General features: G+C 45.5%; 1 protein-coding gene across 2 annotated transcripts in view; it reads right to left on the reverse strand.

Moving 5' to 3' along the window:
* Window positions 1–1,943, reverse strand: part of SERINC3 (serine incorporator 3) — a 31,903-nt gene extending 29,960 nt beyond the window's left edge. For both annotated transcript variants that reach the window (XM_052651410.1, XM_052651408.1), the window contains exon 1: window positions 1,809–1,943. In XM_052651410.1, the coding sequence (XP_052507370.1) occupies window positions 1,809–1,847 (39 nt within the window). In that variant the 5' untranslated portion in view covers window positions 1,848–1,943. The remainder of the gene's footprint in view (window positions 1–1,808) is intronic.
* Window positions 1,944–14,393: the final 12,450 nt, after the last annotated feature.

The following is a 14,393-nucleotide window of genomic DNA, read 5'->3' on the forward strand; positions in this document are numbered from 1 at the left end:
TTTTTCCCAGGGAAGCGCTTTCCTGCACCCCTCCACCCGTTAAGAAAGGCATATAATAAAATCCTATATTCTAACCACTCTTTCAAGTTGTTCATCTCTGAAAACTCCTACATGTATGTGGGTTGCACAAACTTTTTTTTCTTGCTAACTTGTCTTAAGTTTAATTTGCAGGCCCGACCACTAATCCACAGAGAACAGAATAAAAGGTTTTCCTCCCCTAGCACTGCTTTACCCTTTCTTTTTCACTATCTATTCTCCACACAGCAACACGGTGTCAGTTCACATCATTCTTCTTTTCTCTAATGGATCCCCATAATCAGGAAAGAGTAAAAGCCAAAGTCCTTAGGTTGATCACTGGGTATCTACATGACTTGGCTCCCTTTACCTTTCTTTTAATTCTCCTTCCCTTCACTCCATTCCCGGGTACACTGAATTACTTGCTGTTCCCATTGAACAAAAGAAATCAGTAAACTATAAAAGTGATGTATAGGTAGAAATGTTTTGATGGCATCAGCTCAAATCTCGGCTTTACATCAAAGCCACCATGTGTTTCAGATTTCAAGTTACCATATTACTCCCTAGTTAATGACCTTCTTAACTATTTTTCCCTAAATCTTATTTTGTAAATGTGCAATTTTGTAAATGTACTGTAAGTATTTGCAAAACACTTATTTTGTAAAACACTGTAAAAATCAACTGGCCAGGATTTTTTTTTTTACTGTGACGGAAAAAAGTACAGCAGAGGCCAAAGAATTATTTCATGAAATTTGTATCTAAACAGGTGTATTAAATAAACCATGTAAGATTTCTTATTTTGGGCAAGGTCAAAACACTGGAAAGCCACGAGGCCCTTAAGTGACCAATAGTTCTTTTGCTTTATGTTCAACAATCTTAAAGGATGGAAAATATAGTCTGTCCCTAAGATAGGGAAGTGGAATGAGCTGAGATTGACTCCTTGGCCAATTAAGTCAGGAGGGGAATTAGGAAACAAGGAAATGATGTTAAGGAATCATGCCCCTCTGAAGTGAATGTATGAGTGAACTCAGCATATTCTCTTCCATAGATACCATAATTTTCCTTTTGCAAATATGACGTTTACAATTTACAAACTGATTCAACCCATATATACAAAGTGATTCAACCCATTTATTCACTTCATCCTCACAACAGCTCTGGAGGCGAGGAAAGCTGGGATGATGGTCCTCATCTTAAGGGAAGCCAGAAAGAAATGACTTGTACGAGGCCCCAAAATGTTCAAGCCATGACTTCCAATTCTGAATAATAATCCACAAGGCCTTCTTTCTCTTGAGCCAGAATCGCACCCAGGCCTTGGTTAAAAATCTCACCTCTGCCACAGACTCTGTAGCTTTGGCAAATCCTGTGCTATGGGATAAATATATTATCCACACACACACCCTGCCCCCACCGCCCAAATAAATGACGCCACCCCAAGAAGGCGCTTGGAAATGAACCAGAGAGCCCCGGCCCCATCCCAGCTCCAGAGGAACCCAGAGCCGGAAGGCTGGCGGGGGCGGGGCGATCAGATTGTAAACAATGGAGACCTGGCCTCTTACGTTCCTCAGCAAACGCAGGAGGAGAACGGCCGCATCCGATCGCAGCGCATCGCGGATTTCACCCTGGACCTCGCCGGGTTTGTATACCCTCTGCAGCCCAGGGCCGGCCCCCCAACCCCCTGGCCTCCGGGGCCCAGACCCGTTCGGAGCTCACGGCTTGGAGAGCCCTGTCGCACCACCCCGACCCCAGCCCCAAGCCATAAGACCAACAGAGACACTAGACCCCGAACTCACCCAGCTGGCGAGGGAGAAGACGCCCAGCACGGCCCCCATGGTGACGCGGGTGATGGAAGCGGCCGACACCCGAGTTCAGAGCACGGTAGTTAACTGCCGGCTGAGGCGTCTCCCCAGAAACGCGACGGATTCTCGGACCGGAAACGTGCGGCTTGCGTCACCGCGTGGCCCCGCCCACCAGCATAGGGGGTTCGGGGAGAAGGCGGGGCTCAACTGGTGAGGGTCCGTGCAGAAGAGGAGCTGGTTACGTTCCTTCGCCTCCTGTGTATTCCCTCGCAGCGGGCTCTGTCAAGATCTGGGGTACAAAAGTGCCCAAGAATGTATGACCAAGTTAAGAAGAGACTGACAAAGGACAGAAATACACTATGACATGTTGTGACTACTATGAAAAAGTAGTATGAGGGCATATTCTTTCAATAAAAGTTTATTTAATGCTTACTATGTAAGGAGAAGATAATTAGGGAGCAGTCCTGGAAGGACTTTATAGCTAACCTGAAGAATTTATCTTTAGTCTAAGAACGGAAGGATAATCCCGAATTAAGCAGAAAAGATGTGCACTGTTTTCTAAAATGTGGCATTTATAAATCACTTGGGGTGAATGAAAGGATCTAAGGATCCACTTATATGTAAATATCTTCCCTGACTAGGCATGGAACCCGGGTATCCTGCATTGCAGGCAGATTTTTTACCATCTGAGCCACCAAGGAAGCCCCAAACAGGACATTAAGTTACACTGAAAGGCAAAAGAGAAGAAGGAAGTTATGACCAACCTAGACAGCATATTTAAAAGCAGAGACATTACTTTGCCAACAAAGGTCTGTCTAGTCAAAGTTATGGTTTTTCCAGTAGTCATGTATGGATGTGAGAGTTGGACCATAAAGAAGGCTGAACGCTGAAGAACTGATGCTTTTTTTGAACTGTGTGTTGGAGAAGACTCTTGAGAGTCCCTTGGACTGCAAGGAGATCCAACCAGTCCATCCTAAAGGAAATCAGTCCTGAATATTCATGGGAAGGACTGATGCTGAAGCTGAAACTGCGATACTTTAGCCACCTGATGTGAAGAACTGACTCATTGGAAAAGACCCTGATGCTGGGAAGGATTGAGGGCAGGAGGAGAGGGGGACAACAGAGGATGAGATGGTTGGACGGTATCACCGACTCAATGGACATGAGTTTGAGTAAACTCCAGGAGTTGGTGATGGACAGGGAGGCCTGATGTGCTACAGTCCATGGGGTCACTGGACACAACTGAGCGACTGAACTGAACTGAAAGGCAGAGTGAGAAAGTCTTGTTTCAAACTAAAGAGAAAGTATGTTGGTGACTAGGATGTATTTAACATTTTTCTGACATTTGCATATTTCCCTTTTTTTTAACATGGTGAAGGCTCCATTTTTCAAATCTCATCAAAATGTAAATCACACACACAAAAAAGTAAATCACATCTACAGTTACATCACATTGTTTTAGAGTGTGTGTATGTATGTGTTTGTAGAAATGCTTCCACTTCTACCAAGCAATACTTGATTTCCCTGCAAGTAATGGTGTAAATTTTCCTTTGTAAATTTAAGTATAAGTTGAGTTCATTTAAAGAAAAAAAATTAGAAAAAATAACTTCCAAACTGAACAGAATCAGTGGTATGTAGATATGACATAATGATGACAGTGTTGTACAAATAACTAGTGCAGGGGAACTTTTACCTGGGAGTATGAGAACCTGTAGGGCTTGGATCCTAAAATACTCAGGTTGGAAGAAGTCTTAGACGTAGATTCTAATCTTTTCTTGTACAAAAAATGGAAAAAGAAAGTGAAATGATTTGCCTAAAGTTACAGAAAGGGTTGATGGCAGAGGAAGAATTACTCAAGCTTTCCTAATTCCTCCCTCAGCCTCTTTCTCTTTCTGCACCGCAAACTACCTTCCCAAGTCAGGTTGTTTCAGGACCATGGAACCTTCCAGGTAGCCCTTAAAATCCTTGCTTCTCTCTGTCTGGGCATCATTGGACTGGGCAGGAAAAAGCTAAAACTGTGATAAAGCCCATGATCAGATTCTACCAGGAACATGCCCACAGTCAAAAAAAGAGTAGAGTTACTTAGCTTGTTTCAGGGCTTCCCTGGTGGCTCAGATGGTAAACAATCAGCTTGCCATGCAGGAGACCAGGGTTCGATCCTTGGGTTGGGAAGATCCCCTGGAGAAAGGAATGGCAAACCACTCCAGGATTCTTGCATAGAGAATTCTTGTTTGAAGGGACAATGCATTAAGAGAAGCCACAAGGTATCTTAGTAAGAGGGAGTTGGGAAGAGCTTATTGTAGAATTTGGGTTTGTGCTGGTTTCTGCTAACGAGGGGCTTAAGGAAGTGAAGAACATTTTTGAATTGGACATAGTTAAGAAGCAAGGGCTTACCCCCATAGCTCAGTCGGTAAAAAATCTGCCTGCAGTGCAGGAGTCCACCTTCAATGCAGGATACCTGGGTTCAATTCCTAGGTCAGGAGATACCCTGGAGAAGGAAATGGCAACCCACTCCAGTATTCTTGCCTGGAAAATCCCATGGACAGAGGAGCCCGGTGGGCTCCAGCCCATGGGGTCCCAAGAGTCGGGTTAAACCACCTAAACCACCACCAAGAAGCAAGGACAATTCAGAAACTAGGTATCTTAATAAATTTTATCCAGAAGGAAGGAGAATTCAAGCCAGGCTAGAGTTGCCTTTGAAAACGAAGCAGGACAACTCCTGTTAGAGGAGGAGAATGATGAGTCATATTTGTGGTTCCAAAGTGGCCTTCCTTGTCTATGTCTTGCTCCAAATACAGAGTGACCTTGTCTGATATTTGCTTATATTCTGTGAGCACTTGTTTATGTTCAGTGAGGAACATTGGGTCTAGCCAGCAGCTGAAGCTTTTTTCACTTTCTGACCTGCAAGCATTAGTCCTCCCATGTGGGACCCTACCCATCTCTCCATGTTTCTGACCCTCAGTTCAGTTCAGTTCAGTCGCTCAGTTGTGTCTGACTCTTCGCAACCCTATGAATCGCAGCACACCAGGCCTCCCTGTCCATCACCAACTCCTGGAGTTCACTCAGACTCACGTCCATCGAGTCAGTGATGCCATCCAGCCATCTCATCCTCTGTCGTCCCCTTCTCCTACTGCCCTCAATCCCTCCAGCATCGGAGTCTTTTCCAATGAGTCAACTCTTCACATGAGGTGGCCAAAGTACTGGAGTTTCAGCTTTAACATCATTCCTTCCAAAGAAATCCCAGGGCTGATCTCCTTCAGAATGGACTGGTTGGATCTCCTTGCAGTCCAAGGGACTCTCAAGAGTCTTCTCCAACACCACAGTTCAAAAGCATCAGTTCTTCGGTGCTCAGCCTTCTTCACAGTCCAGCTCTCACATCCATACATGACCACAGGAAAAACCATAGCCTTGACTAAACAGACCTTAGTTTCTGACCCTAAACAGATTTAAATGTGCTTCATCTAGGTGGCAAAGGTGGGGGAGAGGGTGAGGCAGGAGATAGATGGGCTTTGGGCCAGACAAACTAGCCTCCTGTTTGCATTTCCTGAGACAGGAAGTAGGTGGGCTCCAGGTTAGGCATTTATAATAAGCCTCCTACTTGCACTTCAAAATAGAAATAGAAACAGAAACAGAAACAGGGTAAATGACCAGGCTTTGTTTCCTGTGGACATTTGAGGATAACAGTTATGGTAGGACAAAGAGGGGCTAAACCCTGTTTGAGAAAAAGATAAGAAGGTCACGTATGTCCCCTCCTGGGGGCAGGGGAGATGCTGCACATGCGCAGAAAGACTCCTTGGGGGTCAAAAAAGAGGGGGCACCACCCCATAGTTCAGTTCAGTCGGTCAGTCGCGTCTGACTCTTTGGGACCCCATGGACTGCAGCACACCAGGCTTCCCTGTCCATCAACAACTCCCAGGGCTTACTCGATGCCAAAGCCCCTTCTCTGGAATCCATCTTGCAAAAAAAGTTGCACACGCATGTTAGTGAGGGTCCTAGGCCAGGGCAGGTGTGAAAAAAGAAGCCAGATAATTGGCCAAAGGTAAAGAAAGAACCGGAAGAACTGCCCTATTTGAGTGAACTTAACCCCCTCTTTACTGCTCCTCCTTACTAGGGAAAGACCCCAGTGCTGGGAAAGATTGATGGCAGAAGAGGGCAACAGAGGATGAGATGGCTGCATGGCATCATCAGTGTAATGGACATGAACTTGGGCAAACTCCGGGAGCTGGTGAGGGACAGGGAAGCCTGGTGTGCTGCAGTCCGTGGGGTCTGGAAGAGTGGGACACGACTAGGCAACTGAACAACACCAACCCCCTCTTTCCTGCTCCTCCTTACTAGGGGGCACGCCCACACCTTTCTCTTCAGGGGTGCCTCGCTTCTGTTAACAAACTGTTTCTCTGCCTGTGTGCTCTCCTACTTGTACTGTATTATTAATGATAAACTTTGTAATTGTTTTTACAGGTTCTGCCTTCTTGAGAAATGGCATTTTTCAATGGGCACAAGGGCCAGGGTAATTTTGCTTCTAGCCTCTCGCCCCTGATGGTCTAGTGGTTAGGATTCCTGCTTTTCTTCCAGGCCAAGGAGATTCAATTCCTGGGCAGGGAACTTAGATCTGGCTTCAAGCCACCCCTCACCACAGCCTCTCTGAGATCAAGGGATCTTTGAGATCTTATTCCACTTTCCCCCTTCCTGTTAGGATCCTTCAGCAACATCTCTTCTGGGGTGGGGGGCTCACCGTTAAGCAAAGCAGAGGAAAAATTTCCCCCTCCCCTTTGAGGTTCTGTGATTGGGCCGGTGAAGCCTGTGGAGCCTTACATTTTAAATTTGTAGAGAAGTGATTAGACAAAGGATAAGGGTTTATGGCTTTTAAAAAGTGGCAACCTATGGGAAAGTAAATACGCAGCTGAAACTAAAGGAAGATAAGGATTGTTTCAGTCAGGTTTGTTTTGTTTGTTCCTCTCACTGATAAGAGTTTATCTAGAGTTATCTCTCCTGTGATTAACTTTTGCTCTTCCTGGTAGAGAGGAGATTAGGGACACCTCCACGAAGGGAAATTTTTTAAACATTAATTTATTTTAATTAGAAAGACGGTAATGATGATCCTACATACAGGGCAGCAAAAGAGACACAGATGTTAAGAACAAAGGGAAATTTATAGGGGACGGCAGGGAGCTTTTCTGCACCTACTTCTCAGTTGTGTTCAGCTGGAGATAATCCTTATGCCAAAGTAGCATATTTAGGGGTGGAATGATCTCATCACTTATATTCCTATATATCGTTTGAAAAGGTAGCCCATGTATTTGATTTTTAAAAATACCGCATAAAAGGACGTCGACTGAAAAAAACAAGCACAACCTAAAAGCTGAGAGTTGTTTTATTTGGCGGACATTCTTGGAACTTCAAGCCCAAGCCCGGGACGCAGCATCTCAGATAAATGTTGAGAAAACTGTTGTAAAGAACAAGGGGAGAAGCCGGGATATTTAGAGGTTTTGCGACAACTGCTAGGTAGAACAAAAGGTTACTGTTGGTCAAAGAAAACTAGGTATCTCAAGTTAAGGAATTTAGTGCTTTCCTATGTATGGGAAGATGCAAGAGTCTAGGAGCAACTGAAATCATTCCTTTGATAATCACTTCAGTTCATCTCAGTTCAGTTCAGTTGCTCAGTCGTGTCCAACTCTTTGTGACCCCATGAAGGGCAGCACGCCAGGCCTCCCTGTCCATCACCAACTCCTGGAGTTCACCCAAACTCATGTCCATCGAGTCGGTGATGCCATCCAGCCATCTCATCCTCTGTTGTCCCCTTTTCTTCCTGCTCCCAATCCCTCCCAGCATCAGGGTCTTTTCCAATAAGTCAACTCTTCACATGAGGTGGCCAAAGTCCTGGAGTTTCAGCTTCAGCATCAGTCCTTCCAATGAACACCCAGGACTGGTCTCCTTTAGGATGGACTGGTTGGATCTCCTTGCAGTCCAAGGGACTCTCAAGAGTCTTCTCCAACACCACAGTTCAAAAGCATCAATTCTTCAATGCTCAGCTTTCTTCACAGTCCAACTCTCACATCCATACATGACCAATGGAAAAACCATACCCTTGACTAGACAGACCTTGGTTGGCAATGTCTCTGCTTTTGAATATGCTATCTAGGTTGGTCATAACTTTCCTTCCAAAGAGTAGTTCAGTTCAGTTCAGTCGTGTCTACTCTTTGCGACCCCATGAATTGCAGCACGCCAGGCCTCCCTGTCCATCACCAACTCCTGGAGTTCACTCAGACTCACATCCATCGAGTCCAAGAGGCCATCCAGCCATCTCATCCTCTGTTGTCCCCTTCTCCTCCTGCCCCCAATCCTTCCCAGCATCAGAGTCTTTTCCAATGAGTCAACTCTTCTCATGAGGTGGCCAAAGTACTGGAGTTTCCGCTTTAGCATCATTCCTTCCAAAGAAATCCCAGGGCTGATCTCCTTCAGAATGGACTGGTTGGATCTCCTTGCAGTCCAAGGGACTCTCAAGAGTCTTCTCCAACACCACAGTTCAAAAGCATCAATTCTTCGGCGCTCAGCCTTCTTCACAGTCCAACTCTCGCATCCATACATGACCACTGGAAAAACCATAGCCTTGACTAGATGGACCTTAGTCGGCAAAGTAATGTGTCTGCTTTTGAATATCCTATCTAGGTTGGTCATAACTTTCCTTCCAAGGAGTAAGCGTCTTTTAATTTCATGGCTGCAGTCACCAGCGTCTTTTAATTTCACGGCTGCAGTCACCATCTGCAGCACTTCAGCTATCTGTATTTATCCTGCGTTTTCTCATCCTGAGATTCCTTAAGATGACTGCTAGATGGCTGGCAGTCTATTTCCTCCCTGAGTTCCCTCAGGACTCACTGCCTGAAATCTAGTGGCTAGATCCTTTGTTTACTGACCTGACAGGCAATATTTTATTTCTCGAGAACATACAGTGCATACAGTAAAAATGTATGAGCTTACTTCCTCCGTCTCCCAAATCTGTTTCCAGAGTTCGTGTACGCCCACGCCAGCACTATATGTATTATCTACCTCTCCCTCTTTTACCTATAGTAGCAGTCCAACCACGTGGTGTTGCAACATTGCTTATTTCACATAACTTATTGATTCATTTAAGAAATATTTACCAAGCTCTTACTATGTGCTAGGCACTGTTCCCGGTAATGAGAGAAGAGCAGGGGGCGAACAAAATGCTCTTAGAAGAGTTTACACTGCTGTCGACTGAAAAATACGCACAACATGAGAGTGGCAAGTTAAGTTTTATCGGGGGCAAAGCAAGGATTGCAGCCTGGGAGACAGCACCTCAGAGAGCTCTGAGAGACTGCTCTGAGGAGGCAGGGGGGAAGGACAGCATATGTGATTTTGGTAAAGGGGGCAGTACTATGCCAAAGCCTTGGACTGTGTGGATCACAAGAAACTGTGGAAAATTCTGAAAGAGATGGGAATACCAGACCACCTGACCTGCCTCTTGAGAAATCTATATGCAGGTCAGGAAGCAACAGTTAGACCTGGACATGGAACAACAGACTGGTTCCAAATAGGAAAAGGAGTATGTCAAGGCTGTATATTGTCACCCTGCTTATTTAACTTCTATGCAGAGTACATCATGAGAAACGCTGGGCTGGAAGAAACACAAGCTGGAATCAAGACTGCCGGGAGAAATATCAATAACCTCAGATATGCAGATGACACCACCATTAAGGCAGAAAGTGAAGAGGAACTAAAAAGCCTCTTGATGAAAGTGAAAGAGGAGAGTGAAAAAGTTGGCTTAAAGCTCAACATTCAGAAAATGAAGATCATGGCATCTGGTCCCATCACTTCATGGGAAATAGATGGGGAAACAGTGGAAATACTGTCAGACTTTATTTTTTTGGGCTCCAAAATCACTGCAGATGGTGATTGCAGCCATGAAATTAAAAGACGCTTACTCCTTGGAAGAAAAGTTATGACCAACCTAGATAGCATATTTGAAAGCAGAGACATTACTTTACCGACTAAGGTCCATCTAGTCAAGGCCATGGTTTTCCCAGTGCCCATGTATGGATATGAGAGTTGGATATGGATATGGACTGTGAAGAAGGCTGAGTGCCGAAGAATTGATGCTTTTGAACTGTGGTGTTGGAGAAGACTCTTGAGAGTCCCTTGGACTGCAAGGAGATCCAACCAATCCATTCTGAAGGAGATCAGCCCTGGGATTTCTTTGGAAGGAATGATGCTAAAGCTGAAACTCCAGTACTTTGGCCACCTCATGAGAAGAGTTGACTCATTGGAAAAGACTCTGATGCTGGGAGGGATTGGGGGCAGGAGTAGAAGGGGACAACAGAGGATGAGATGGCTGGATGGCATCACTGACTCGATGGACGTGAGTCTGAGTGAACTCCAGGAGTTGGTGATGGACAGGGAGGCCTGGTGTGCTGCGATTCATGGGGTCGCAAAGAGTCGGACGCGACTGAGCGACTGAGCGACTGAACTGAACTGAACTGAACACGCAATCAAGTACAGATTTTTTTGTAGAAACTCTCTGCTGGTCTCAAAGTTTGTGCTAGTCACGAGAAGCAATAGCACCATGAAGGATCTTAGTGCTTCTCTAGATTGAGGAAATGTAAGAATTGGGCTCATAAAATCAGCTCCTGAGAATATCTAACTATCTGAAGACTTGTCCTGCCAGTTTCCCAGAGCACAAGGTCCCTCATTTCTGCTCTCCACCCTGAACTTCTTCAGAGGGTGTTGGAGGTCAGCAGCTGCAGTGGCACATGATTTATTCCTTGTAGAGACTGATGGCAAGCACCCACGGCAAGTGCCAATCCGTGGCTGACACTTCCCAGGTGGTCCTAGCAGTAAGGAACCCGCCTGCCAACGCAGGTTAGACGTAAGAGAGATGGGTTCGATCCCTAAGTTAGGAAGATCCCTTCGAGGAGGACATGGCAACCCACTCCTGTATTCTTGCCTGGAGAGTCCCATGGACAGAGGAGCCTGGCGAGCTACAGTTCATGAGGTTGCACAGAGTCGGATACAACTGAAGCGACTTAGCACGCATGCACTGCACTCACTGTACTGAAATGTTAGAGCAGGTAGGTAGCTAGGTATGAGCAGAAGAATAGGGGGGAGAGGCCAAGAGGCAGGACAATGTGGCCAAAATCTTGGCTCCCTGTCCAGTGATGCCAAATAGAAATACGGAGATAGAATTTGAAGAAAATAGAAAAGAGTAGCTTTATTATTTTTGCCAGGCAAAAGGAATACACACTAGGCTAGTACCTCAAGAACTATGCCCTGTTCTCTTGGGAATACGGAGAGGGTTTTATACCCTCATGAAGGTCTTGCTTTTTTTTTTTCTTCTTCTTGTGAAGTTTCAAAATGGCTACAGCTGGCACCAGGCAACTCGGCAACCAGGTCTATTGTTCCTAAAGTTGTCGTCCCCTGACCTTTTTGAAATGCACAATGTTACAACAGAGTGTAGGGGGAGAAGGATGCCAGGTGCAGAGTACAATTCATATGAAGTCAGAGAGTAATTAGCTTTGTGAAGGACAAGTCTAGCTACAAGTGCTTGTGGTTAGTAACAGCTAAAGAATAACCAAGATTGTTTAACTCTTCCAAGCCTCTTTGGCTTGTATGTGCCAAAGGCCTTTCACTCATTTCTGTTTCTGCTGTAAACAGCAAAAGTCCAATGGCAGACAAAGAAAGGCAGGAGCTTCCAGACTGACAGGAAACCACACCTTTTGGCTGATAAGTATCCTGCAAGCAGACAAAGAAAGGCAAGGAAAGGCAGGAATCTCCCGTATAAGCATGTAACCTGTTGCTTATTATGCTCTCATTACAATAAAATTAGCTTCACTAAGTGAGCAGATAAGTTCCCATCATGCACCACCATGACTCTTGTGATCCAAGCTGAATAAGGACAAAACACCCTCCTCTGCTTGGTAAGATGGAGCCAGGATGAAAATCAGGGACTATGACCTCCAAACTCCTTCTTCCCCAGTGAATATTCCACCCCTTCATTTGTATGCCCCTCATATCTGGCTTGCCAGAGAAATCCAGGGCAGCAGCCGCTCACCTGTCTCCCCACCTTCCCTCTGAGGGCATCGTTGTTCAGTCCCTAAGTCATGTCTGACTCTTTGTGACCCCAAGGACTGCAGCACGCCAGGCTTCCCTGTCCATCACTATCTCCCAGAGCTTGCTCAGACTCATGTCCATCAAGTCAGTGATGCCATCCAACCATCTCATCCTCTGCTGTCCCCTTCTCCTCCTGCCTTCTATCTTCCCCAGCATCAGGGTCTTTTCCAATGAGTTGGCTTTTCACCTCAGGTAGCCAAAGTATTGGAGGGCGTATTCTTGCTTAAGTAAATTCTCACTTTACTTTCTTAACCTCCTTGCTTGTCTCTGAATTCTTTCAAGATGAGGCAAGAACCTTAAATTCACTGGGAACAAAAAGAAACAGGCAACAAATAACTGTATAAAATGACATCAGATACTGACAAGAGCTGTGAAGAAAAATAAACCAGAAGACAAGACAGAGTTGGTGGGTCTTTTTTAAAGAAAGCAGTCAGGACAAGTCTTTGAAGACTGACATTTGAGCAGATATTTGAAGGAAATGTGGAAGTCATGGGAATATCTGGAGGAAAGGTGGTTCCAATGTGGAACAGCAGGAGGCAAATCCCCAAGATAAAAGTAGGCATGCACACCCACTCGCTCAGTTGTGTCTGACTCTGCGACCCCATGGATCATGGCCTGCCAGGCTCTTCTGTCCTTGGGATTTTCCAGGCAAGAATACTGGAGTCATTTCATCCTCCAGGGGATCTTCCCGACCCAGGGGTGGAACTTGTGTCTGCTGCACTGGCAGGCAGATTCTTTACCACTAAACCACTTGGGAATCCCATGATAGAAGTTTGCTTAACTTAAAAACCGCAAATCCAGGGTGGCTGGAGCATGGGCAAGAGGGAACATGGAGAGAGATGGTATCGGACAGGTACGCATGGACGTAGTTCACCTGGGGCGGGGGGGCGGGGGGGCAGGGGGGGTGGGGGGGTGGGCGGTGGCGGTGTGTCTGTCTTTGACCATGGTAACTCTAGATTTTATTCAGTACACTCAAAGTTTTTGAGCAGGGGAAGGATGTGATCACGTTTACATTTTAAAAGGATCATTTGGTTCATTTGGGGTAGGATCATCTCTACCCCAAGTAGAGAGGAGACCGAGGCAGGGCTGGAGGTCACAGCAGAAGCAAAGACAGGACTAGTTAGGAGACTATTGCTGTATGAAATGAAAAATGTTGCCTGCCATGTGTCGACTGAAAAGAAACGCACATGAGAGCAAAATGAGGACTATAACCTGGGAGACAGCATTTCAGACAGCTCTGAGAAGTGCTGGGCTGGGGGGGGTGGCGCGTGGGGGCCGTGGGGTGGAGTTCAGTATACATGTGATTTTGATGATGGGGAAGTGCATAAAATCAGGCACACATTTTTGCCGAAGGTTGCTGCTGCTAGTCTCATGAAGATTAGTCATGAGAAGCAGACATCCTCAGCAAAGATTTTAGTGCTTTCCTAGATATGATGAAATGCAAGACTTGGCCTCATAAAACCATCTTTTGAAACTATTTAACTATCTGGAAACCTGTTTTGCCAGTTTTTCCCAGAGCACGGAGTGGCTCATTTCTGATCTCCATCTCTGACTTCTTCCAGGAGGTGCTGAAGGTCAACAACTACAGCGGCTCTTAACTGCCGCAAAGGTAGACAGCAAGTACCGATGGTAAGTGCCAACTTCTAAGTGACACGTGAGAAAACAAAGGTAAGTGCCAACTTCTAAGTGACACATGTGAGAAAACAAAGGATGTTCAGCCATTAAGCAATTACCACCACCCGGGACAGTGAGCCCTGAAGGGACTCAGGATGGAGACAAAACCCTTGGCCACTGCAGTCACTCCAGCTGTGCACCTGAAGGAATTCAGGATGGAGAAAATCTGGATACTGGACCTAGGTAGTTAACGTGCTTAACAAAGGAATGATTTCAGTGTGCCCCGACTCTTACATAGAAAGGGCAGACCCATATGTAGAAAAGCGCTAAATTCTTAAACTTGAGATGTCTGGCTTTCTTTAACAGTAATCTGTGTTGCAAAAACTCCAATATATCCCGGATCCTCCCTCATCTCTTCAGAGCGGTTTCTCAAAGCTATCTGAGAGGGTGTGTCCCGGACTTAAGTCTTCAACTTTGTCTGCCAAAATTCTCAACTTTTAGGTTGTGCTTTTTTTTTCAGTTGATAGCTGTATGCATAGCTTGAAGACCGCTCTATAGCTAAACTGTATCTACATCTGCTTCAGTCCTCCTTAATTCTTTCTATGATAATCCATTTTATGGATGTACTATAATGTACTTAATTCGTCAGTCCTGTATGTTTAGCTTCTTCTCAGCCCTTCTACTGTTACAAACAATGGACCAATGAATATCCTTTATGTTCATGTCCCAAGATTATCTGCAGGATTATTCCACGAAGTATACCTGCTGATCACAGGTTACAGTACGTTATTTCTCACACTGAAATTAAATCTGGTGAACTCATTCTCATCATGAACCCAAAGA

This window comes from Budorcas taxicolor, chromosome 13 (assembly GCF_023091745.1).
Source record: "Budorcas taxicolor isolate Tak-1 chromosome 13, Takin1.1, whole genome shotgun sequence".
Lineage (NCBI taxonomy): Eukaryota > Metazoa > Chordata > Mammalia > Artiodactyla > Bovidae > Budorcas > Budorcas taxicolor.